Genomic DNA, 27,842 nt, shown 5'->3' on the forward strand with positions numbered 1-27,842 from the left:
TCCCCACACTCCTGCCCCTTATTCCCCACACTCCTGACCCTTATTCTCCACACTTCTGCCCCTTATTCCCCACACTGCTGCCCCTTATTCTCCACACTGCTGCCCCTTATTCTCCACACTGCTGCCCCTTATTCCCCACACTCCTGCCCCTTATTCTCCACACTCCTGCCCCTTATTCTCCACACTCCTGCCCCTTATTCTCCACACTCCTGCCCCTTATTCTCCACACTCCTGCCCCTTATTCTCTACACTCCTGCCCCTTATTCTGCACACTTCTGCCCCTTATTCTCCACACTCCTGCACCTTATTCCCCACACTCCTGCCCCTTATTCTTCACACTCCTGCCCCTTATTCTCCACACTCCTGCCCCTTATTCCCCACACTCCTTCCCCTTATCCTCCACACTCTTGCCCCTTATTCTCCACACTCCTGCCCCTTATTCCCCACACTCCTAACCCTTATTCTCCACACTTCTGCCCCTTAGTCCCCACAGTACTGCCCCTTATTCTCCACACTCCTGCCCCTTATTCTCCACACTCCTGCCCCTTATTCCCCACAATACTGCCCCTTATTCCCCACACTCCTGCCCCTTATTCCCCACACTCCTGCCTTTTATTCTCCACACTCCTGCCCCTTATTCCCCACACTCCTGCCCCTTATTCTCCACACTCCTGCCCCTTATTCCCCACACTCCTGCCCCTTATTCCCCACACTCCTGCCCCTTATTCCCCACACTCCTGCCCCTTATTCTCCACACTCCTGCCCCTTATTCTCCACACTCCTGCCCCTTATTCTCCAGACTCCTGACCCTTATTCCCCACACTCCTGCCCCTTATTTCCCACACTCCTGCCCCTTATTCTCCACGCTCCTGCCCCTTATTCTCCACGCTCCTGCCCCTTATTCTCCACGCTCCTGCCCCTTATTCTCCACGCTCCTGCCCCTTATTCTCCACGCTCCTGCCCCTTATTCTCTACGCTCCTGCCCTTTATTCTCCACACTCCTGCCCCTTATTCTCCAGTCTCCTGACCCTTATTCCCCACACTCCTGCCCCTTATTCGCCACACTCCTGCCCCTTATTCTCCACACTCCTGCCCCTTATTCTCCACACTCCTGCCCCTTATTCTCCAGACTCCTGACCCTTATTCCCCACACTCCTGCCCCTTATTCTCCAGACTCCTGACCCTTATTCCCCACACTCCTGCCCCTTATTTCCCACACTCCTGCCCCTTATTCTCCACACTCCTGCCCCTTATTCTCCACACTCCTGCCCCTTATTCTCCACACTCCTGCCCCTTATTCTCCACACTCCTGACCCTTATTCTCCACACTCCTGACCCTTATTCTCCACACTCCTGCCCCTTATTCCCCACACTCCTTCCCCTTATCCTCCACACTCTTGCCCCTTATTCTCCACACTCCTGCCCCTTATTCCCCACACTCCTGACCCTTATTCTCCACACTTCTGCCCCTTAGTCCCCACACTACTGCCCCTTATTCTCCACACTCCTGCCCCTTATTCTCCACACTCCTGCCCCTTATTCTCCACACTCCTCCCCCTTATTCCCCACACTCCTGCCTTTTATTCTCCACACTCCTGCCCCTTATTCCCCACACTCCTGCCCCTTATTCCCCACACTCCTGCCCCTTATTCTCCACACTCCTGCACTTTATTCTCCACACTCCTGCCCCTTATTCTCCACACTCCTGCACCTTATTCCCCACACTCCTGCCCCTTATTCTTCACACTCCTGCCCCTTATCCTCCACACTCCTGCCCCTTATCCTCCACACTCCTGCCCCTTATTCTCCACACTCCTGCACTTTATTCTCCACACTCCTGCCCCTTATTCTCCATACTCCGGCCCCTTATTCCCCACACTCCGGCCCCTTATTCTCCACACTCCTGCCCCTTATTCCCCACACTCCGGCCCCTTATTCCCCACACTCCGGCCCCTTATTCCCCACACTCCGGCCCCTTATTCTCCACACTCCGGCCCCTTATTCTCCACACTCCTGCCCCTTATTCTCCACACTCCTGCCCCTTATTCTCCACACTCCTGCCCCTTATTCTCCACACTCCTGCCCCTTATTCTCCACACTCCTGCCCTTTATTTTCCACACTCCTGCCCCTTATTCTCCAGACTCCTGACCCTTATTCCCCACACTCCTGCCCCTTATTCCCCACACTCCTGCCCCTTATTCTCCACACTCCTGCCTTTTATTCTCCACACTCCTGCCCCTTATTCCCCACACTCCTGCCCCTTATTCCCCACACTCCTGCCCCTTATTCTCCACACTCCTGACCCTTATTCTCCACACTCCTGACCCTTATTCTCCACACTCCTGACCCTTATTCTCCACACTCCTGACCCTTATCCTCCACACTCCTGACCCTTATTCCCCACACTCCTGACCCTTATTCCCCACACTCCTGCCCCTTATTTCCCACACTCCTGCCCCTTATTCTCCACACTCCTGCCCCTTATTCTCCACACTCCTGCACCTTATTCCCCACACTCCTGCCCCTTATTCTTCACACTCCTGCCCCTTATTCTCCACACTCCTGCCCCTTATTCTCCACACTCCTGCCCCTTATTCCCCACACTCCGGCCCCTTATTCGCCACACTCCGGCCCCTTATTCTCCACACTCCTGCCCCTTATTCTCTACACTCCTGCCCTTTATTCTCCACACTCCTTCCCCTTATTCTCCAGACTCCTGACCCTTATTCCCCACACTCCTGCCCCTTATTCTCCACACTCCTGCCCCTTATTCTCCACACTCCTGCCCCTTATTCTCCAGACTCCTGACCCTTATTCCCCTCACTCCTGCCCCTTATTCTCCAGACTCCTGACCCTTATTCTGCACACTTCTGCCCCTTATTCCCCACACTACTGCCCCTTATTCTCCACACTCCTGCCCCTTATTCTCCACACTACTGCCCCTTATTCCCCACACTCCTGCCCCTTATTCTCCACACTCCTGCCCCTTATTCTGCACACTTCTGCCCCTTATTCCCCACACTACTGCCCCTTATTCTCCACACTCCTGCCCCTTATTCTCCACACTCCTGCACTTTATTCTCCACACTCCTGCCCCTTATTCTCCACACTCCTGCACCTTATTCCCCACACTCCTGCCCCTTATTCTCCACACTCCTGCCCCTTATTCTCCACACTCCTGCCCCTTATTCTCCACTCTCCTGCCCCTTATTCCCCACACTCCGGCCCCTTATTCGCCACACTCCGGCCCCTTATTCCCCACACTCCGGCCCCTTATTCTCCACACTCCTACCCCTTATTCTCCACACTCCTGCCCCTTATTCTCCACACTCCTGCCCCTTATTCTCCACACTCCTGCCCTTTATTCTCCACACTCCTGCCCCTTATTCTCCACACTCCTGCCCCTTATTCTCCACACTCCTGACCCTTATTTCCCACACTCCTGCCCCTTATTCTCCACACTCCTGACCCTTATTCTCCACACTCCTGACCCTTATTCTCCACACTCCTGCCCCTTATTCTCCACACTCCTGCCCCTTATTTTCCACACTCCTGCCCCTTATTCTCCACACTCCTGACCCTTATTCTCCACACTCCTGACCCTTATTCTCCACACTCCTGACCCTTATTCCCCACACTCCTGCACCTTATTCCCCACACTCCTGCCACTTATTCTCCACACTCCTGCCCCTTATTCTCCACACTCCTGCACCTTATTCCCCACATTCCTGCCCCTTATTCTCCACACTCCTGCCCCTTATTCTCCACACTCCTGACCCTTATTCCCCACACTCCTGCACCTTATTCTCCACACTCCTGCCCCTTATTCTCCACACTCCTGCCCCTTATTCTCCACACTCCTGACCCTTATTCCCCACACTCCTGTACCTTATTCTCCACACTCCTGCCCCTTATTCTCCACACTTCTGCCTCTTATTCCCTACACTCCTGCCCCTTATTCTCCTGACCCCTGCCTTGGCAGCTGATATCGGCTATAGGCAGATCCTGACTGATGACTGCTCGTTTTTGTGAGTCGCCCGCCAGGGCCGTGGGGTACCCGGTACTGGGTCCGGTGTTCACAGGAGGATGTCATGGTGGCGGCCCGGTCCATGGCCCTGGGCGCCCATGTAAAAGGGGAAATTGAATAAAGTTTATGTTCGTCACACCACCTGTGGTATTCAGTCAGTGGTGACCGACGCTGCTTTAAGGGGTCTTCTGGGGTGAAGTTATGGCAGCTAGATGGTATAACTTCCCACAGGTGAAGTGTATCCCCAGGGCTCCCAGTGTGTAGATGATAAGGCCGGTGAATGGCGCAGTAAAGAACGAGGACATAGGTTTGCAGACTCTTTACCTTGGTTTACTGAAGACTTCAGGCAGCCACAGTCCAGAGCACCAGATAACAGAGCAGGCAGGGTCCGGCCGGCTTGGAAGCGAATCCAGAGTCCCCTTTACCAGGTGGAGTTAGAAGCCTTCCTACTAGCGCGGTGGTGTTGTAGTCCCTTACTGCCTATGGCTTCAGATAAGGTCCTCACAGTTCTTCTCTCTGCCCCCCATGTAGGATAGGACAATACCTGCATGACAGGTAACTCGAGCCTTTTTACAGGGACTCTATCACGCCCCGGGCTCTATGTGTCACTGTGTCTCAGGTGTGTGTGGCAGACAGGTAACTTGCATTTCAACTGTCCTGCCAGTCTCTGCTGTAAGTCTTAGAGTCCCTTACAACCTCGGTGGTCCGGCTACCGGTTATCTGCACTTTGCCAGGGAGACAGTCTGCTCGCTGCTGTCCTCCCCGTGGAGTCACTCTCCTGTGCTTTGCTCTCCTACACGCTCACTGAACGATGTCCTTTCCTTCTGTATCTCTATCCAGGAGCTGCAATACTTTCTCGTGGCTGCACGGCCCCTCATACCTTCTTCCTGCCTCAGACTGCTCCAGTCTGCTTCCTGGCACTTTCTGACTGAAACTCTCCCTCTTTCCCTCCAAACCACAATATATATGGGGAGTTGCCTAGAAATAGGATCAAAAGCTCCCCCTTGTGGCCTGGAGTGTGAACATGTTGTGTGCATTGTGATTACATGATGAGAATTATCCTTCATTGCTTCCAAGCATAACATCACTCTCCCCGTGAGGAAAGCAATGCTATTGTGACGACCAGGACCCTGGGGCACCACACTTGTCTGATCAGAGCTCGGAGTTTATCACAATTTCTGTTTTTTTGTTGCTTTTTGATGATTGATCGCAGTTTCCTGGTCATGGACCTGAATCTTCAATATTTTGTTCACTGAGCCACTTAGTTCTCACTTTTTCCTTGTGAAGTGATCTCCATTGTGCTAGAAAAAGCATGATCAACACATTATCAGGGATGATGGGAGTAGTTGCTCTTGGAGTGTTAGATCCCGTTCTATATTCACAGCCGTGTTATTAGGCAAAATTGTGAATGACCCCCTCCATGGATGAGAAGCCCCCTAACATGAAAGGTCTCAGGTGGCTTTAATGTTGGATGACACAGGACTCATGGCAGCGTCACCTTTCCTTCTCTGGACAATCATATTTCCAGATGTCCTAAACAGTCTGTAGGGGTCTTCAACAGAGACCATAACTTCTCTTTCGTCCTCTGTAGTCCGATCCCTATACTTCCTGCAGAATGTCAGTCTGTCCTTGATGTTTTCTTGTAGATTTTTACCTTGTTTGCTGCCATTCTTGACCCCAAGTCAGCCTCCAAAAGCCCTGACCTGACTGGGTGTGCCGATGCACTGACACCTGCCTGCTGCCGCTCCTGAGCAAGCTCTGCACTGGTCCTGCGCTGATCCCGTATCTGAATCCGTTTTAATAGAGGGTCCTGACACTTGCTGGACTTTCTTAAAACCCATTTCACAGCAATTGAACCTCCCTATTTGAAGTTCTTGATGATCCGATAAATGGTTGATTTAGGAGCAATCTTACAAGCAGCAATGTCCTTGCCTGTAAAGCCTTTTGATTTAAAGCAATGATGACTGGACATGATTCCATTGAGGTAACCATGGATAATAGAAGACAATGATTTCAAGCGCCAGCCCCCTTTTAAAGCAGCCAGTCTGCTCTTATAATTCAATTAGAATGACAGAGCGATATCAGCTGCCTTGTCCTCAATAACACTTTCTTCTATGTTAATGGAAAGGTCACTGAAATTATATAAATAGGTCATTTTGTTGCTTGGCCGAAATTCAGAGGAAATGTTTTTTTTTTTTGTGATTAGGTAAATTTTCCTGGCAAGAAATGACTTTCCAATTTGTTGCTATGGATCTGATCACTTTTCATAACAATCTGGAGATAATGCAAACTGCCACTCCAGAAAGTGAAGCAACAAAGTTTGTGAAAAACAAACTTTTTGTCAGTCTGCAGTAAACATTTCTAGAGAACAGCACTGCCGTTGTGTCCTGTGATGCCAACAGAGCAAATATCCAACAGCACACCATGTGGTCAGGGCGGGTATTACAGAGGAAATACATCAATAGTATTAAAATTAAATATATTAAAAATCTAAAATGTTTCCTAAATGTATATTCTAATACCAGAGGACAGAGATTTCTTAGGTAGAACAATTGTATTATTTTACTACAATTTTATTCAGATGACTCAACATCATAGTAATAACGGTAGAACGTGGAAGGAACACGTTCTCAGCAGCACAGAGTATTTCAGGAGTTAAATGGGTTGTCCACTGCTGAACAGCAGAGGAGTCTACTGATTTTGTGGGATGTTATTTGCCAAGAGTGGGGGAACTACAGGATACAGGTGACTCCGCTCCTGCTGTATAAGGGGCTAATATGGAGAAGGAGGGATAAGACGGACGACCTCTACTGTAAAACCGCTCATTACTGGGATGCAAATTCTGATCCCGAGGGTATCCGCACTATATACTGTATACATACATATATATTATACATTACAGTTCATTATCTAGGCACGGAGCGGAGGACGGCGAGCCCTTCCGTAGTAATGTCTTTTTGCTCTGCTGGTACAACGCCACAGAATATGCAGGTGATGCACGTAATAATGATAGGAATAGGAGATTACATGGCAGTGTCGTGTAGTTGGGGTTTCAGTCGCTCTTAAAACAGCAAGATATTAACTGGAGGAAGGATATAAATACCCAGAAGAGTATAATTATGATCATGTAATTACACAGCTCAAGAGACTGATAATGATAACTACAGAGCGTCGCTGTTCTCATGTAATTAAAGCCCGAGGAGCAGAGAAAATCACCGCCGATCACACGAGTCCATCTACTGTAAAGTGCGAAAGGACGGAGAAACAAAGCTAATATCATGTAAGGAAAAAAAAGGAATGTATGGAACTTTATAGGGGCAGTACTATAGTAGTTATATTCTTATACATAGGGGCAGTATTATAGTAGTTATATTCTTGTACATAGGGGCAGTATTATAGTAGTTATATTCTTGTACATAGGGGGCAGTATTATAGTAGTTATATTCTTGTACATAGGAGCAGTATTATAGTAGTTATATCCTTGTACATAGGGGCAGTATTATAGTAGTTATATTCTTGTACATAGGGGCAGTATTATAGTAGTTATATTCTTGTACATAGGGGCAGTATTATAGTAGTTATATTCTTGTACATAGGGGGCAGTATTATAGTAGTTATATTCTTGTACATAGGAGCAGTATTATAGTAGTTATATTCTTGTACATAGGAGCAGTATTATAGTAGTGATATTCTTATACATAGGAGCAGTATTATAGTAGTTATATTCTTGTACATAGGGACAGTATTATAGTAGTTATATTCTTGTATATAGGAGCAGTATTATAGTAGTTATATTCTTGTACATAGGGGCAGTATTATAGTAGTTATATTCTTGTACATAGGGACAGTATTATAGTAGTTATATTCTTGTATATAGGGGCAGTATTATAGTAGTTATATTCTTGTACATAGGGGCAGTATTATAGTAGTTATATTCTTGTACATAGGGACAGTATTATAGTAGTTATATTCTTGTACACAGGGGCAGTATTATAGTAGTTATATTCTTGTACATAGGGACAGTATTATAGTAGTTATATTCTTGTACTTAGGGGCAGTATTATAGTAGTTATATTCTTGTACGAAGGGGCAGTATTAAAGTAGTTATATTCTTGTACATAGGAGCAGTATTATAGTAGTTATATTCTTGTATATAGGGGCAGTATTATAGTAGTTATATTCTTGTACATAGGGGCAGTATTATAGTAGTTATATTCTTGTACATAGGGACAGTATTATAGTAGTTATATTCTTGTACACAGGGGCAGTATTATAGTAGTTATATTCTTGTACATAGGGACAGTATTATAGTAGTTATATTCTTGTACTTAGGGGCAGTATTATAGTAGTTATATTCTTGTACACAGGGGCAGTATTATAGTAGTTATATTCTTGTACATAGGGGCAGTATTAAAGTAGTTATATTCTTGTACACAGGGGCAGTATTATAGTAGTTATATTCTTGTACATGGGGCAGTATTATAGTAGATATAGTCTTGTATATAGGGGCAGTATTATAGTAGTTATATTCTTGTACATAGGAGCAGCATTATAGCAGTTATATTCTTGTACACAGGGGCAGTATTATAGTAGTTATATTCTTGTACATAGGGACAGTATTATAGTAGTTATATTCTTGTACATAGGGGCAGTATTATAGTAGTTATATTCTTATAGATAGGGGCGGTATTATAGTAGTTATATTCTTGTACATAGGGAGCAGTATTATAGTAGTTATATTCTTGTATATAGGAGCAGTATAATAGTAGTTATATTCTTGTACATAGGGGCAGTATTATAGTAGTTATATTCTTGTACATAGGGGCAGTATTATAGTAGTTATATTCTTGTACATAGGGACAGTATTATAGTAGTTATATTCTTGTACACAGGGGCAGTATTATAGTAGTTATATTCTTGTACATAGGGACAGTATTATAGTAGTTATATTCTTGTACTTAGGGGCAGTATTATAGTAGTTATATTCTTGTACTTAGGGGCAGTATTATAGTAGTTATATTCTTGTACGAAGGGGCAGTATTAAAGTAGTTATATTCTTGTACATAGAAGCAGTATAATAGTAGTTATATTCTTGTACATAGGGGCAGTATTAAAGTAGTTATATTCTTGTACAAAGGGGCAGTATTATAGTAGTTATATTCTTGTACATGGGGCAGTATTATAGTAGATATAGTCTTGTATATAGGGGCAGTATTATAGTAGTTATATTCTTGTACATAGGAGCAGCATTATAGCAGTTATATTCTTGTACACAGGGGCAGTATTATAGTAGTTATATTCTTGTACATAGGGACAGTATTATAGTAGTTATATTCTTGTACTTAGGGGCAGTATTATAGTGTTATATTCTTGTACATAGTGGCAGTATTATAGTAGTTATATTATTGCACATAGGGACAGTATTATAGTAGTTATATTCTTGTACATAGGGAGCAGTATTATAGTAGTTATATTCTTGTATATAGGAGCAGTATAATAGTAGTTATATTCTTGTACATAGGGGCAGTATTATAGTAGTTATATTCTTGTACATAGGGGCAGTATTATAGTAGTTATATTCTTGTACATAGGGACAGTATTATAGTAGTTATATTCTTGTACACAGGGGCAGTATTATAGTAGTTATATTCTTGTACATAGGGACAGTATTATAGTAGTTATATTCTTGTACGTAGGGGCAGTATTATAGTAGTTATATTCTTGTATGAAGGGGCAGTATTAAAGTAGTTATATTCTTGTACATAGGAGCAGTATAATAGTAGTTATATTCGTGTACATAGGGGCAGTATTAAAGTAGTTATATTCTTGTACACAGGGGCAGTATTATAGTAGTTATATTCTTGTACATGGGGCAGTATTATAGTAGATATAGTCTTGTATATAGGGGCAGTATTATAGTAGTTATATTCTTGTACTTAGGGGCAGTATTATAGTGTTATATTCTTGTACATAGTGGCAGTATTATAGTAGTTATATTATTGCACATAGGGACAGTATTATAGTAGTTATATTCTTGTACTTAGGGGCAGTATTATAGTAGTTATATTCTTGTACATAGGAGCAGTATTATAGTACTTATATTCTTGTACATACGGGCAGTATTATAGTAGTTATATTCTTGTACATAGGAGCAGTATTATAGTAGTTATATTCTTGTACACAGGGGCAGTATTATAGTAGTTATATTCTTGTACATAGGGACAGTATTATAGTAGTTATATTCTTGTACTTAGGGGCAGTATTATAGTGTTATATTCTTGTACATAGGAGCAGTATTATAGTAGTTATATTATTGCACATAGGGACAGTATTATAGTAGTTATATTCTTGTACATAGGGGCAGTATTAGAGTAGTTATATTCTTGTACATAGTGGCAGTATTATAGTAGTTATATTATTGCACATAGGGACAGTATTATAGTAGTTATATTCTTGTACATAGGGGCAGTATTATAGTAGTTATATTCTTGTACATAGGAGCAGCATTATAGTAGTTATATTCTTGTACACAGGGGCAGTATTATAGTAGTTATATTCTTGTACATAGGGACAGTATTATAGTAGTTATATTCTTGTACATAGGGACAGTATTATAGTAGTTATATTCTTGTACATAGGGACAGTATTATAGTAGTTATATTCTTGTACTTAGGGGCAGTATTATAGGAGTTATATTCTTGTACATAGGAGCAGTATTATAGTAGTTATATTCTTGTACATGGGAGCAGTATTATAGTAGTTATATTCTTGTACATACGGGCAGTATTATAGTAGTTATATTCTTGTACATAGGAGCAGTACTATAGTAGTTATATTCTTGTACATACGAGCAGTATTATAGTAGTTATATTCTTGTACATAGGAGCAGTATTATAGTAGTTATATTCTTGTACATAGGAGCAGTATTATAGTAGTTATATTCTTGTACATACGGGCAGTATTATAGTAGTTATATTCTTGTACATAGGGGCAGTACTATAGTAGTTGTATTCTTGTACATAGGGACAGTATTATAGTAGTTATATTCTTGTACATAGGGGCAGTATTATAGTAGTTATATTCTTGTACATAGGGGCAGTATTATAGGAGTTATATTCTTGTACATAGGGAAAGTATTATAGTTATATTCTTGTACATAGGAGCAGTATTATAGTAGTTATATTCTTGTACATAGGGGCAGTATTATAGTAGTTATATTCTTGTACATAGGGGCAGTATTATAGTAGTTATATTCTTGTACATAGGGGCAGTATTATAGTAGTTATATTCTTGTACATAGGGGGCAGTATTATAGTAGTTATATTCTTGTACATAGGAGCAGTATTATAGTAGTTATATTCTTGTACATACGGGCAGTATTATAGTAGTTATATTCTTGTACATAGGGGCAGTATTATAGTAGTTGTATTCTTGTACATAGGGACAGTATTATAGTAGTTATATTCTTGTACATAGGAGCAGTATTATAGTAGTTATATTCTTGTACATACGGGCAGTATTATAGTAGTTATATTCTTGGACATAGGAGCAGTATTATGGTAGTTATATTCTTGTATATAGGAGCACTATTATAGCAGAGATATTAATGTATATTGGAGGTAATATTAGTCTTGTCTCTCCCTATCATCCCTGGCTGAATCTTCAAACAATATTTTCTATGAAAAGCTGGAACCTGTCAGCAGGATTGTGCACAGTAACCTACAGATAGCGTCAGGTCGGCGCCGTTATACTGATTACAATGATACCTTGTGATGAAATCCGTCTTGTGGTTGTTGTTTAATCTTTATTTTCAGTTTTGAGTTAATGATATGCTCGTGCTCCGGGGGAGGGGGGGGGGTCTTCATGAGGTGCTCTGTGGTGCACCGGCGGCGCCTTCGCAGAAGCAGCTATCGGATAACCTCTATATATACTGATAGCTGCTACTGCGCAGGCGCGGCTGGCACCATTTTCAAACATATTCACGAGCATTTCATTAACTTTCATGAACTCAAAACTGAAAATAAAGATTACACAACAACCACAAGACGGATTTCATCACCAGGTATGAGTGTAAGGCCGGGATCACACATACGCGAGATACGGCAGAGTCTCGCAAGTGAAAACCCAGCTCTGGTGCCGGCACTCCGGAGCGGAGCATGCAGCTCCATGTGTTGCTGTGCGGCTGCACGCTCCGTTCCGGAGTGCCGGCGCCAGAGCTGGGTTTTCACCTGCGAGGCTCGGCCGTATCTCGCGTATGTGTGATCCCGGCTTAATCAGTATAACGGCATCGACCTAGCACTGTCTGTAGGTTACTGAGCACAATAATGCTGATAGGGACATTTTAAAGAAAGATATACCTGGCTGTAGTTTTGCAGTCAGGCTCTGATTCCTGCTGCCAGTGGATTGGGTAATCTTTTTTGCATAGTGTTAGTGCAGTTTATCTGTTGTCCCATAGAAATGTCCAAATATCCATTTTAAAATTGCGATGATTTGTAGGAGATTCTTCTATCTGCTTCTCCACTAATCATTCTCATTACCATGGACACATATTGATATACAATTAATATAAAAAAGTTTACACCCCCTTGCTAAAATCACTGGCCATTGTTATGTAAAAAAAATTCTACGAAATGTAATAATTTCAAAACTTTTTCCACCTTTCCACCATAAACAGCTGACAACACAGCAAAGGTTCTCATTGTTGAAAATTATTCAGTGAGGACAAAACCATTAAGAAGTGGCTTATATTTGGCACAACAGTGACATTATGTTGAACTGGACGTCCCTTAAAAATTGATAGAAAGATAAATAAAAATGGTCCAGGAAGCTGCCAAGAGGTCGATAGCAACATTAAAGGTGCTGCAGGAATTTCTGACAAGTGCTGGTTGTGTCCTGCATGTGACAACAATCTCCCATATGTCAGACCGTGGGGTTGGGTCGCAAGATAGAAGCCTCTTCTTCCAAAGAAAAACATTCAAGCCTGGCTATGTTTTCTCAAAACCTACAAGTCTTCCAAAAGCATGAGGAAAATGTGTTACGGTCTGATGAGAACAAGGTTCAACTTTTTGGCCATAATTGCTAAAGGTATGTTTGGTGTAAAGTCAGCATTGGGCAATAAGAACACCATCCCCACAGTGAAGCATGGTGGAGGCAGCATTGTGCTTTGGGGATTTTTTTCAGCAGCTGGAATTGGAGTGTTAGTTAAGATGGAGGGAATTTAAAATGACTCCAAATATCAGTCAATTTTGTAACAAATCTTCAGGCCTCTGCTAAAAAGCTGAAGATGAATTTCACTTTTCAGTACGACAACGCCTCTAAGCACGCTTCAAATAACCAAAAGAACGGCTTCACCAGAAGAACATGGAAGTTTTGAAATGGCCATCCCAAGCCCAGACCTGAATCTAATGGAAAATATGTGCGGAACCGACCTGAAGAGGGCGCTGTACACACGGAATACCTCCGCAGTCTGACACATGTGGAGATACCGCAAGGTACAGGGGGCAAAGATCATCAATTCTAGATGTGCCATGCTGACAGTCTCCAACCTAAAAAGACTGAACGCTGCCAAAAACTTACAGGGGACTTCAATAAATAAGGGTGTGCAGATTTATGCAATCACATAAAGGGACGGAGAACCTCCAGACAGGCAGCAAGATTTTGTGGCCTGGCGACTCTTGCGGTGATTAAAAGTTGTGGGGCATTGTTTGTTTTTATTATTACCAGGGGCGGCTCAGGTTTGTCTAATTTTAAAGGCATTTTCCAGTCCTATATTACTATTACAGATAATGAAATGATCTATGAATTTCTACCATATTTTAATTTCTTAATGTTTTCAAGATCTCTGCTTGCTGTCAATGAATCTCAGAATTCTTGTTGGCTTGCAGCTTGAAAATTCATTCTGCCCAACACTGAAAAAAACATCAGCCACACAAATGTTTGATACTCGAATCGATCGCTCGTTACAATGTGTCAGTCCAGAATCCCCCATTCTGGGCTCCCAGAGAACTTTGCCGACTGGATACAATTGTAGCGGAACCTCAGCTGTGAGAAGTGTGACATTTGCTAAGGGGTTTCTAGAAGGGAAGACCTGACACAGGTGACGGACGTGTGGCCCTGCAGTTCCTGCCGGGGGCCCTAATAGCTCCGACCTGTGGGCCGTCATTGGGACGAGCAATGGACGAGGAGAGGGTTTCATTTCACTGACAGCAAGCAGAGGTCTCTACAATGGTGCGGAGATCAAACACTAAGAAGACAATTCTTTATTGCATCTTTTTTTCTCTAATTTTTGGTGTTTTTAATTTGTGCTTTTTTATATTTTCCTCTTTTTAAACTCTATTATGTGTCCTTGTTTTTTTCTCTCTCGGGGTTTTTTTGATTTGTAAATGTTTCTGGCTGATTCATTAATTGTGACTTCTTTTCAAAAAAAGGCCCAAAAATTTCCCCCCGGAGACATTTTGCTTTTTGCCCAATTTAAATGTTTGCAAATTTTATCACATTTTACTGGAACGTGAGACTTTTTTTCTCTGTAGAAAAGTGCAAAAAGGACAAAAATAAGGAGGATTTATTTCCACTACCAGCGATATTTTAAAGTGTTTGGAGCAAAGAATATCAACAAATAGCACAAAACAAAGGAACAACAGTGCAAACGGTGAGTCCGGCCCAAAGAGGATGGGAAAAGAGAATGAAGCCCGGTTCTTATCTTAAAGGGCTGTGTCCCGGGTCCCTTTAATACCGCCACATACCTGTATCTGTTGGTCTCCGGCACTCTCCAGATCTGAACGCCTTTCAGGGTCCCCGTTCCTACAATCACGCTGAAGTTTTCATAGGCTTCATCACAAAGCTTCTGGCTGGGTCCATGGGGGCCGCTGGCACCGCACGTGGTGAAAAACCAGTAACCTGTGAGATAATGCAGAGAGCCGGCGTCAGATGGCATCAGAGTGCTGCCCCCTGCGGGACACGTCATAGTCTATGCAAGGGGCAATATATAATATACTGTATAATGTCCCTTATGTTTAAAGGAACATTGCCTAATGGAAACCTCAGTCATCTTCTCTCCATTTGCTGTGCAAGTCCGCACAACCTATTGCTCTCTGTTATCACCCACTTCAGACAATAGAGCGGCGGTCCCCGGACCTGCCTGCTGGGGCCGCTGGTGCCGAGGCTGCAGCCATCACATGTGGGCACCTTGTTAACATTGCCAGGAAGCGTCGCCAGAGGGTCAGTGCTGGACCCCAAGATTGGAGACCGGAATCACATTTTCTTTTATTTTTTATTTAGACGTTGATGACCTTTTTAGGCAGCTCATGCTCTTTTGCTTGTGAACCACCAGATTAATAGACCTTAAACCAATGCAAAGAGCTTAATCCTGGAGTCAATGATAAAGCTATGGACAGTATGGTGGCTCAGTGGTTAGCCCTATACGGTGGCTCAGTGGTTAGCCCTGTATGATGGCTCAGTGGTTAGCACTGTATACAGTGGCTCAGTGGTTAGCCCTGTATGATGGTGCAGTAGTTAGCACTGTATACAGTGGCTCAATGGTTAGCCCTGTACGATGGTGTAGTGGTTAGCACTGTATACAGTGGCTCAGTGGTCAGCACTGTACGGTGGCTGAATGGTTAGCACTGTAGGATGGCGCAGTGGTTAGCACTGTACGGCGACGCAGTGGTTAGCACTGTATACAGTGGCTCAGTGGTTAGCCCTGTACGATGGTGTAGTGTTAAGCCCTGTACGAAGGCACAGTAGTTAGCACTGTATACAGTGGCTCAGTGGTTAGCCCTGTACGGTGGCTCAGTGGTTAGCACTGTATACAGTGGCTCAGTGGTTAGCCATGTATGGTGGCTCAGTGGTTAGCACTGTATACAGTGGCTCAGTGTTAAGCCCTGCATGGTGGCTCAGTGGTTAGCACTGTATACAGTGGCTCAGTGGTTAGTCCTGTACGGTGGCTCAGTGGTTAGCACTGTATACAGTGGCTCAGTGTTAAGCCCTGTACGGTGGCTCAGTGGTTAGCACTGTATACAGTAACTCAGTGGTTAGCCCTGTACGGTGGCTCAGTGGTTAGCACTGTATACAGTGGCTCAGTGTTAAGCCCTGTACGGTGGCTCAGTGGTTAGCACTGTATGAAAGCACAGTAGTTAGCACTGTATACAGTGGCTCAGTGGTTAGCCCTGTATGAAGGCACAGTAGTTAGCACTGTATACAGTGGCTCAGTGGTTAGCCCTGTATGAAGGCACAGTAGTTAGCACTGTATACAGTGGCTCAGTGGTTAGCCCTGTATGAAGGCACAGTAGTTAGCACTGTATACAGTGGCTCAGTGGTTAGCCCTGTATGGTGGCTCAGTGGTTAGCACTGTATACAGTGGCTCAGTGTTAAGCCCTGCATGGTGGCTCAGTGGTTAGCACTGTATACAGTGGCTCAGTGGTTAGCCCTGTATGGTGGCTCAGTGGTTAGCACTGTATACAGTGGCTCAGTGGTTAGCCCTGTATGGTCGCTCAGTGGTTAGCACTGTATTACAGTGGCTCAGTGTTAAGCCCTGCATGGTGGCTCAGTGGTTAGCACTGTATACAGTGGCTCAGTGGTTAGTCCTGTAGGTGCAGTGGTTAAAACTGTAGCTTTGCAGTGCTGGGGTCCTGGGTTCAAATCCCACCAAAGACAACATTTGCATGGAGTTTGTATGTTCTCCCCATGTCTGCATGTGTCCTCTTTGAGCCCCAATGACAAGCGCCCCAATAGAGCAGAGCCGCGTGTGCAGACAAGCGCCCCAATAGAGCAGAGCCGAGTGTGCAGACAAGCAATTTGGAGCAGCAGAGCCGAGTGTGCAGACAAGCAATTTGGAGCAGCAGAGCCGAGTGTGCAGACAAGCAATTTGGAGCAGCAGAGCCGAGTGTGCAGACAAGCACCCCAATAGAGCAGAGCCGAGTGTGCAGACAAGCGCCCCAATAGAGCAGAGCCGAGTGTGCAGACAAGCACTTTGGAGCAGCAGAGTCTATCTTCTTGCTTTTTAATAATGAGTACACCATACTGGAGTTTTAGGGAACATTTCTACTTTTTTCCATGGAAGGAAAAGGATTTCCTTCTGTTCATCGCTTCCCCCGATCACTGGATCATCCATTCTATATCAGGCACAATTATGGCGGCACGGATGTAGCGTGACTCCGCGGCACATTCATGCATCACTGACTCTGACCCCAGTACATATATGGAGATGAGTGAGATGCACAGATCAGTCCGGTAATTGTCATTGTGTGCTGGTGACTGCGCTCTCCCGGCTGCAGAGCGACTTTATAATAAATGTTTAATGCATCAGATACACAGCCAGCGGGGGGGGGGGGGGGGAGAATAAATTCTGCAAGGAGTCACGTCGTCAGTCCGCGGCGTCACTCCTGCAGAAATCTCATGTTCCGCTCATGTTGTATTGTGCGATACGGAAAAAATCATTCTTAAAAAAAAATGAACGATTAAAATGCGAATATTCTAAGCATTATTCTAAAATTTGCTACTTCCAATTTTTTTCGTGTTCGCCCTTTTGTTGTTGAGAAGTAGTTTAGACGAGCGCTGGTCATTATATCATACAATGTGCAGGAAAATGGGGAAAAAAAAGTGCAATGAAACGGTGACCAAATGGAATTGCGCCATTGATTTTTTTTTTAGGTTTTGTTTTTATAGCGCTCAATATGCAATCAAAATGACCTGGCGGCAGAATTTTCCGGGCCAATGCGATTATGGCGATTCCAAACTTAAGTGGCAAATTATTTTTTTTTTTCAGAAATATAGAAAAAAATAAATAATAAAAATCGGTTTTGTGTCACTATTTTCTAAAACCCTTTTTTTTTTTCACTTCAGCGGAGCTGTGCAAGGACTTGTGTTGTTGTGTTTTTTTTGTTGTGGTTTTTTGTTGTGTGTTTTTTGTTGTGGTTTTTTGTTGTGTGTTTTTTTGTTGTGTTTTTTTGTTGTGTGTTTTTTGTTGTGTGTTTTTTTTTACTATTTTAGGATACAAATTAAGTTTCCATCAATTTTTTTATTGCATTTTTTTTTTTAGGCGTGATAACCAGAAATCGCAATTCTGGAGTTACGAGGCGCAGCGGCATCTGATGGATGGACAATGAGGAGAGGACGGCACTTGCCGAAATGCTGCAGTGTAGAAACAACCATGGGAGCCAAGAACATGATCCCCATCGATCAGCATAGGAAACCAATAATCTGGGCTCCGTCAACCCTACAAACAGAGGAGACGTCTTTTGGAGTGGAGACCCCCTGTGTTTTCTAGTACCTGTCTTGGCTGACTGTGGGGTGGCGACATATTCTTCGTCGTGGCGCTGGGCTCCGGTTTCGTTCCTCTTCTGGCTGCTGCTCTCCATCAGAAGATTGCTGGACAGGTAGGACGCCGTCTGTGCCGCCATCTCACCGTTACCTGGAGGTTTATCAGATCAATGGCATCAATACCGATGAGCATCGAGAAGAATGGTCGTAATATGTGGGGCGGTCATCCTTTATACACTGACACAGTACAGAACTAAAAGTAAGCGACCCCCTTCTATGTTTGTACTTACTCGTGAGATAACAGCCCAGGCTCAGCGAAATGTTGTCAAATGCAATGATGGAGTCCGATTCCTTGGACCAAGAAGCGTGGATCTCCAGCCAAAATCTGCACGGTAAAAAAAAAATAGTTTATTCAATGTCACCCTGTAATAATGGGGCAGTATAGACTGACTAACGACACTATGTAATGGGAATTCAAGAGAGAAGGGCGATTATCGTCATCTGTATTAGTACCCGGCTTTCCCAGAAAGGACTTACCTCTCCAGCACACCGTGAAGAGATAGCGCCAAACGCTGCCACACTCCAAGGCCCTCCCCATTGGCAAAGTGCCACAGTGTCCGTGTCTTCACTCGACCGGTTCTGTTATCGTGAAGCCGCACGGATACATCTCCCAGAAGGAAGCCGTCAAGAAGAAATGACAGTCTGAGCTAAAACCACAAAAAGGGGAACATGGGAGTAAAACGGTTTTATTCCTAAACTCTATATTTGTACATAGGGGGCAGTATTATAGTAGTTATATTTGTACATAGGGGGCAGTATTATAGTAGTTATATTCTTGTACATAGGGGCAGTATTATAGTAGTTATATTCTTGTACATAGGGGCAGTATTATAGTAGTTATATTCTTGTACACAGGGGCAGTATTATAGTAGTTATATTCTTGTACATAGGGGCAGTATTATAGTAGTTATATTCTTGTACATAGGGGCAGTATTATAGTAGTTATGTTCTTGTACATAGAGGCAGTATTATAGTAGTTATATTCTTGTACATAGGGGCAGTATTATAGTAGTTATATTCTTGTACATAGGGGCAGTATTATAGTAGTTATATTCTTGTACATAGGGGCAGTATTATAGTAGTTATATTCTTGTATATAGGAGCAGTATTATAGTAGTTATATTCTTGTACATAGGAGCAGTATTATAGTAGTTATATTCTTGTATATAGGAGCAGTATTATAGTAGTTATATTCTTGTACATAGGAGCAGTATTATTGTAGTAATATTCTTGTACATAGGAACAGTATGATAGTAGTTATATTCTTGTACATAGGGGCAGTATTATAGTAGTTATATTCTTGTATATAGGAGCAGTATTATAGTAGTTATATTCTTGTACATAGGAGCAGTATTATTGTAGTAATATTCTTGTACATAGGGGCAGTATTATAGTAGTTATATTCTTGTACATAGGGGCAGTATTATAGTAGTTATATTCTTGTACATAGGGGCAGTATTATAGTAGTTATATTCTTGTACATAGGAGCAGTATTATAGTAGTTATATTCTTGTACATAGGGGCAGTATTATAGTAGTTATATTCTTGTACATAGGGGCAGTAATATAGTAGATATATTCTTGTACATAGGGGCAGTATTATAGTTGTTATATTCTTGCACATAGGTGCAGTAATATAGTAGTTATATTCTTGTACATAGGAGCAGTATTATAGTAGTTATATTCTTGTACATAGGGGCAGTATTATAGTAGTTATATTCTTGTACATAGGGGCAGTAATATAGTAGATATATTCTTGTACATAGGGCAGTATTATAGTTGTTATATTCTTGCACATAGGTGCAGTAATATAGTAGTTATATTCTTGTACATAGGAGCAGTATTATAGTAGTTATATTCTTGTACATAGGGGCAGTATTATAGTAGTTATATTCTTGTACATAGGAGCAGTATTATAGTAGTTATATTCTTGTACATAGGGGCAGTATTATAATAGTAATGCAATCTTCAGACCGGAGCGCGAGGAGCATCGGTAACCGGCCGCTTCGATCCGGAGGCTCCAGAACGTGAGTATGTAACTGTTTTTTATTTTAATTCTTCCTTTTTTAACAGGGATATGGTGCATACTACGTGACTTGCCAATATACTACGTGGCTCTGTGCTGTATACTACAGGCTGTGTGCTGTATACTACGTGACTGGGCAATATACTACGTGACTGGGCAATATACTACGTGGCTGGGCAATATACTACATGGCTGGGCAATATACTACATGGCTGGGCAATATTGTGACTTGGCAATATACTACGTGACTGGGCAATATACTATGTGGCTGGGCAATATACTACATGGCTGGGCAATATACTACATGGCTGGGCAATATACTACGTGACTGGGCAATATACTGTACTATGTGACTGGGCAATATACTATGTGGCTGGGCAATATACTACGTGGCTGGGCAATATACTACATGGCTGGGCAATATACTACGTGGGCTGCACAATATAATACGTGGGCTGCGCAATATACTACGTGGGCTGGGCAATATACTACGTGGGCTGCGCAATATACGGTACTACGTGGGCTGAGCAATATACTACGTGGCCTGCGCAATATACAACGTGGGCTGCGCAATATACAATGTGGGCTGGGCAATATACAACGTGGGCTGGGCAATATACTACGTGGGCTGCGCAATATACTACATGGGCTGCGCAATATACTACGTGGGCTGCGCAATATACTACGTGGGCTGCGCAATATACTACGTGGGCTGGGCAATATACTACGCGGGCGGTGCAATATACTACGTGGGCTGGCCAATATACTACGTGGGCTGCGCAATATACAACGTGGGCTGCGCAATATACAACGTGGGCTGCGCAATATACTACGTGGGCTGGGCAATATACTACGTGGGCGGCGCAATATACAACGTGGGCTGCGCAATATACAATGTGGGCTGGGCAATATACTACGTGGGCTGCGCAATATACAATGTGGGCTGCACAATATACTACATGGGCTGCGCAATGTACTGCGTGGGCTGCGCAATGTACTGCATGGGCTGCGCAATGTACTGTGTGGGCTGTGCTATACAAAACACATACATATTCTAGAATACCCGATGCGTTAGAATCGGGCCACTATCTAGTAGTAGATATATTCTTGTACATAGGGGCAGTATTATAGTAGTTATATTCTTGTACATAGGGGCAGTATTATAGTAGTTATATTCTTGTAAATAGGGGCAGTATTATAGTAGTTATATTCTTGTACATAGGGGCAGAATTATAGTAGTTATATTCTTGTACATAGGGCAGTATTATAGTAGTTATATTCTTGTACATAGGGGGCAGTATTATAGTAGTTATATTCTTGTACATAGGGGCAGTATTATAGTAGTTATATTCTTGTACATAGGGGCAGTATTATAGTAGTTATATTCTTGTACATAGGGCAGTAATATAGTAGTTATATTCTTGTACATAGGGGCAGTAATATAGTAGATATATTCTTGTACATAAGGGCAGAATTATAGTAGATATATTCTTGTACATAGGGGCAGTATTATAGTACTTATATTCTTGTACATAAGGGCGGTGGGGGAAAGGACTCGCATAGGGCGTTAGAGGAGTGCAGGGACAAGCTCATGTGGTGACTATTCCCCATTCCTTATGAGTAGGGCCTTCCTCTCACCTATACCATGTGTATTGTGCCGTTAGCTGACAGACCATCCTTTGGGTCGGGTCACTCCATGACATTATCACTGTAGTGAAATATGTATAGGTATGAATGTGTGACTAGCAGTAATTTAACATCTGTTATGAGACTGCAGGTCTCACAGGGGGTCACAGCATATGTTATCCTGAGAAGGCAGTCTCCTGTCTCCAATCTTGCCAGGGGGTCTGGCAAAAAAACAGGAAGGGGAAACGTTTCACACCTTCTGGCTTTTTTGAAGACAGATGCCAATTACAGCCTGACACTATCTATCTATGAGAAACTTTACACAAAGAGTTTCAGAGAAAATAATATTTTCATTGCTGGAGTGGCCATGGTCCAGTCACAAACTAGCAGTTATAATATCAACCAGAGAGGCTTGTCTAGAAATATGACCTCCAGGCTGACTCTATAAATTAGGCCTACACACAAAGGAAGATGTTCACATGTGAGGACAGCCTGGAAGCTGATGTGATCCATTCAACATTTCTCCCTCCCTCAGGGACAGAGAATCAGAATGCAAAGTTTGATATTTCTGTAAGTTCTCTCCATTTTATTTTGTAATATTTGTTTGTCACCTTTTATTTCCATATTTTTATACCCTTTTTATTGTAAGCACTGTACCTTTTCTATTAAAGCTTAAAACTTTAATAAGTCTGAACCTTGCATGCTCTAAAAAATACATAGCCTTAAAGTGTGTGATCCTTATGATTAGCAGACAATAGTTGTAATGTTTCCGGGACTCATCGCCCGTGTGTTCGGTGTGTGGTGGCAGGGTGTATGAGCGTGTATGATGTGTGGACTGTGTCGGTGTGTGGTTTATGCTCTCATTACAGCATAGGACAGAGGTTGAATGCTGGAATGAGAGATAGGACATAGATTAATACTTGCAGGTGCAACCCCAAGTCACGTGCTGAGAAGCACATTTTTTTCTGGTGAGCCATAGCTCAAATGCAGGCCTTTGCCCAACTGATCCAGACTCTCACTGATGAGCTCAAGGAGCTGCGAGGTCAGGTGACGCAGCAGCTTCAGCAGTTGATGGGGATCTGGGCTTCGGCCCAGGTACAGGTTCAACCAGAACACAAGATATCTCTTCCTGACCGTTTCTCTGGAAGGAGAGATAAGATAATGGTTTTTCAGGAGGCCTGTAAATTATATTTCAGGCTATGCCCTTGTTCATCAGGGAGTGAGGAACAGCGTGTGGGGATTATAGTCTCCCTTCTCAAGGGTGATCCCCAATCCTGGGCCTTCTCCTTCTCGATTGGTTAACGATCTTTACGGTCGGTGGCCGAGTTTTTTGCGGCATTGGCGCTGGTGTATGGTGATCCTGGTGGCGTCTTTCTGGCGGAGTCTCGTCTCCACAAAATCAAGCAGGGGGGCCGGCTGAGGAGTACTGCTCAGAGTTTAGGAGGTGAGCCACTGACACGCAGTGGAATGACCCTGCTCTTAGGAGCCATTTTTTGTCAGGGTCTGTCACCTAGGCTGCAGGATACTCTGGTGCAGTACGATGCTCCCAGGTCATTGGAAGCCGCCATGTCCCTTGCTATCCGGGTGGATAGACGCCTCAGAGAGAGGCATACACCAAATGTGCCCCCCTGTTGTTATGTCTATGGAGGAGGACACAGCCGTGCAGATGGATGAGTTTCATCTCAAACAGGATTGCCTGCGGTTCGCCGTGTTTTGGGGGCATGTTTCTATTGTGGACAGACTGGTCATTTCATCGGTGTCTGCCCAGCTCACGCCAAAGTATCATCACCATCACATAAGCCACGTCCCCCTGGTCGTGTGGAGGGAGGCGACCAGGGTGTGAATATTTCCTCCATTTTCTTTTCTCAGTGTACCTTACCTGCTGAGGTGGTGGTTGGCGGGGTAACTGAAACTGTACCGCTGCTGGTAGACAGTGGAGCGGGAGTCAATTTGGTGGATGCTCACTTTGTTCAAACCCATTGCCTAGTGGGTAGGACGCTAGCAAGACCTCTAAGTGTACAGGCCATTGACTCTGTCCCACTCAGCCATGGAAGGGTGACCCAAGTCGTAGATGATATACACCTGCATATAGGGACTCCTCATGAGGAGTCCCTGTCGTGCTACGTCTTGGAGAGTCTACCAATTCCCATCGTTTTAGGCCTCCCTTGGTTGAAAAAACAGAACCCGGTCGTAGATTGGCGGTCCAGGGAAGTAATCAGCTGAGACCAGGTGTGGAAGGACTGCCCCCGGGGAGCTATAATCTCTGCCGTCTTTCTGCAACCTACTCCTTCTTCTCCAGTGGGGGCATCAGTGGTGCTGCCAGGGAGTAGGGGGCAATACTCAACCCTCACCACAAATAAACCCTATGAGTCCTCTTAGGATGAGGGGTTAGGGGAGGGTGGTGGTTCCCTCTGTGCATAGTGGGGGTATGAGTGTGGTGACACAGGAGAAGGCCTTTGTTGTCGGTTCCTCAAAGAGTTCACCATCTTGTGGCAAACGTATGCGTGAAAATAAACGTTCAGGTCCGGACCTGTATGTGAACGAGTACGTGTGGGTGCCCACCAAAAAGATCAGGTGGAAGTGTACTAGGGTGATCGGCCCATATCAGGTGCCGTCCATTCTCAGCCCGGAGACTTTCCAGCTGGAGTTACCCCCAGTAATGCACATACACAACTCATTCCACAGGTTGGCGCTCTGTAGATTTGTGGTGCCTCTGGAGCCTACGTTGTTGTCACCTCCATCGGGCTGCGCTCACTGTAAACCTGAGGGTCAGGTGACTGCAGAGGTGAACTCTGGTGGATCGAAGGGTCCTCACTATGTGTCGTTTTCTGGTGAGGCCTGGTGTTGGGGGTCCAGATGCCTCTCATTCAAAGGGAGGTACTGTCACGATCCATTTTTAGATTTGTGGCAGCTCTGGTTCCACTCAGTTTAAAACTTTTTTCCTTTTGGACCATCGGGGGTTAATGTTACTGCAGTGCTGCTGGGTCAGCTGATGCAGGGCACGACCACTCCCACCATTCTTTAAAAGGTCACCTGATGCATCAGCTGACTGTTGGTGATACAGTTCCTTTCTGGAGGCCAACCTAGCAGGAGCAGCTTTCTGGTGTCAGCCACGTCTGGTGTTTGGAGCCCTGTTGCTGTTATCTGCGGTGTGGAGCTTAGCAGCGGTGTACATAAGCTAAGTGTGGTGTTTTTTATTACTTTGTCCCTTTGGTGTTGGTCACTTCCCCCTGTATGTATTTTTCTGCAGAGGTGAGGCTAGTGCTCTTTGCCGGTCAGTGCACTAGCCAGAGATAGGTGACTACTAGGTACGAGGTATCCTGACGGCGGCGGGGGGAAGGACCTGCATAGGGCATTAGGGGAGTGCAGGGACAAGCTCAAGTTTGAGCTCAGGTGGTGACCATTCCCTATTCCCTACGGTTAGGCCCTTCCTCCCACCTATACCACCCCTGTTGTATGTGAATGCCGTTAGCTGATCGACCATCCTTTGGATCAGGTCACTCTGTGACAGACGGCCCCTTACAACTTTATCTTCCAAGAGTGTACATAAGCTTTATGGCGGCTCTGACATCTGTGATTTAAAGGGTGTACATGGCTAGAATGCAGCTGAGCATTATCGCACACACAACCCCTGGACAGGTGATGCATTGCTTCTGGAAGAAGGCAGCCATGTTCCTCTAACCTTTTACAACCCCTTTAAGTAACTCCGTGAAGCTGCACATCACAGTCTTGTTCTCCTAGATATGTAAATGTCACATTGTCGCACTATGAAGCACAAGACTAAACAGGTGTATGAGGCTTTGGAGAAGTGACATTATGGGGCAGATGAGAGGCGGACTGACTCCTGCGCTATTCCAGGCTCAATAACCACTTTTCTATAGAGACGCTGATGCAGAAAGAAATTCTTACACCAAAATAGTTTCTGCCTCATGTGCAGTTTTCCATTTTTTATAGTCTCCTGCAAAAAAAAACCCAAAGGATTATTGATCTGGAGGCATCCAGGAGGTCAGTGAGCCTCTAACCTCGCCGGCCTAGCTCTGTGTATTAGAAAGAGTCTGCAAGAGCCACCGCTACAAAATCTATTACCACGACCTTGCAACCACTGCAAAAATTCTTATCCATTGATTCCCTCACAACTTTTCCCATAGGAATTTTACAGGATGAAGATGTTTGTGCATCGAATGCTTCTCACAGCTTAGGGTTTGTTACAGTGCATGCTGCCTGTGAGCTAAAGAGCCGGTCTTGTCTCCATGGAGCACATTGATGACGTCATTGGTCGGTGATCGAACGTGAGCTGCCAGCAGCGGATCTTGATGATTTGCCCGAGTGCATTCAGCGGCAGAATCTTCCTCAGACGACCAGTAATAACCTCTGTGACAGCAGCCGAGGCCGGAGGTACCGGGATTTGTGCACAAAGCTCAGACTCCAGACTGAATGTATCAAGATGTTTTGAAAATTTAGCGTCCATCTTTTCATAAACTACAGAACAGTAATGTCTCCATCACATCACCACCCCCCCAAAAAAGATATTATATTTTACTGGGTTAAAGAAGAGCATATTCCGCAACTTTGCAGCTTGTACAAAGTACCCTCCACACACACAGTATGATGACCCTACAGAACCCCCATGCAAAGTTTGATACCTCCACAGGGACCCCAACACATTATGATTCCTGCAACACAGTACAATTCACCGACACAGTCTTCCCACACAATATGAGGGTCCCCACACAGCCCTCCATACAGTATGATAGCCATCCATACAGCATAATGGCGTTCACACAACCCTCCACACTGTATAATGATTTGTACCCTGTATAATTTCCCTCTCTAGCCCTCCAAACACAATAATGGCTGCACACATAGCCCTACAAACAGTATAATGGCCCCACATAGCCCTACAAACAGTATAATGGCCCCACATAGCCCTACAAACAGTATAATGGCCTCACATAGCCCTACAAACAGTATAATGGCCCCACATAGCCCTACAAACAATATAATGGCCCCACATAGCCCTACAAACAGTATAATGGCCCCACATAGCCCTACAAACAATATAATGGCCCCACATAGCCCTACAAACAATATAATGGCCCCTCCATAGTCCTCGAAACAGCATAATACTATGTGCGGGTCAATATACTGTTTGGAAGGTTATGTGGGGGTCATTATACTATTTGGAGGTCTATGTTGTGGTCAATTATAGTGTTTTTCCAAAGCGTTTGATACCGTGCCGCACAAGAGGTTGGTACACAAAATGAGAATGCTTGGTCTGGGGGAACATGTGTGTAAATGGGTTAGTAACTGGCTTAGTGATAGAAAGCAGAGGGTGGTTATAAACGGTATAGTCTCTAACTGGGTCGCTGTGACCAGTGGGGTACCGCAGGGGTCAGTATTGGGACCTGTTCTCTTCAACATATTCATTAATGATCTGGTAAAAGGTTTACACAGTAAAATATCGATATTTGCAGATGATACAAAACTATGTAAAGCAGTTAATACAAGAGAAGATAGTATTCTGCTACAGATGGATCTGGATAAGTTGGAAACTTGGGCTGAAAGGTGGCAGATGAGGTTTAACAATGATAAATGTAAGGTTATACACATGGGAAGAGGGAATCAATATCACCATTACACACTGAACGGGAAACCACTGGGTAAATCTGACAGGGAGAAGGACTTGGGGATCCTAGTTAATGATAAACTTACCTGGAGCAGCCAGTGCCAGGCAGCAGCTGCCAAGGCAAACAGGATCATGGGGTGCATTAAAAGAGGTCTGGATACACATGATGAGAGCATTATACTGCCTCTGTACAAATCCCTAGTTAGACCGCACATGGAGTA

The 27,842-nt window shown here is 44.0% G+C and overlaps 1 protein-coding gene across 1 annotated transcript in view; it reads right to left on the reverse strand.

The window, feature by feature from the left end:
• The window catches only part of ALK (ALK receptor tyrosine kinase), a 750,864-nt gene that overhangs the window by 100,769 nt on the left and 622,253 nt on the right, over positions 1-27,842 (reverse strand). Inside the window, exons 9-12 of the mRNA XM_069768364.1 lie at positions 18,822-18,991; positions 18,575-18,669; positions 18,295-18,435; positions 14,771-14,924 (exon numbers count right to left, since the gene is read on the reverse strand). Coding sequence (XP_069624465.1) covers positions 14,771-14,924; positions 18,295-18,435; positions 18,575-18,669; positions 18,822-18,991 — 560 coding nt within the window. The remainder of the gene's footprint in view (positions 1-14,770; positions 14,925-18,294; positions 18,436-18,574; positions 18,670-18,821; positions 18,992-27,842) is intronic.

The sequence above is a fragment of the Ranitomeya imitator genome, chromosome 5, assembly GCF_032444005.1.
Source record: "Ranitomeya imitator isolate aRanImi1 chromosome 5, aRanImi1.pri, whole genome shotgun sequence".
NCBI lineage: Eukaryota > Metazoa > Chordata > Amphibia > Anura > Dendrobatidae > Ranitomeya > Ranitomeya imitator.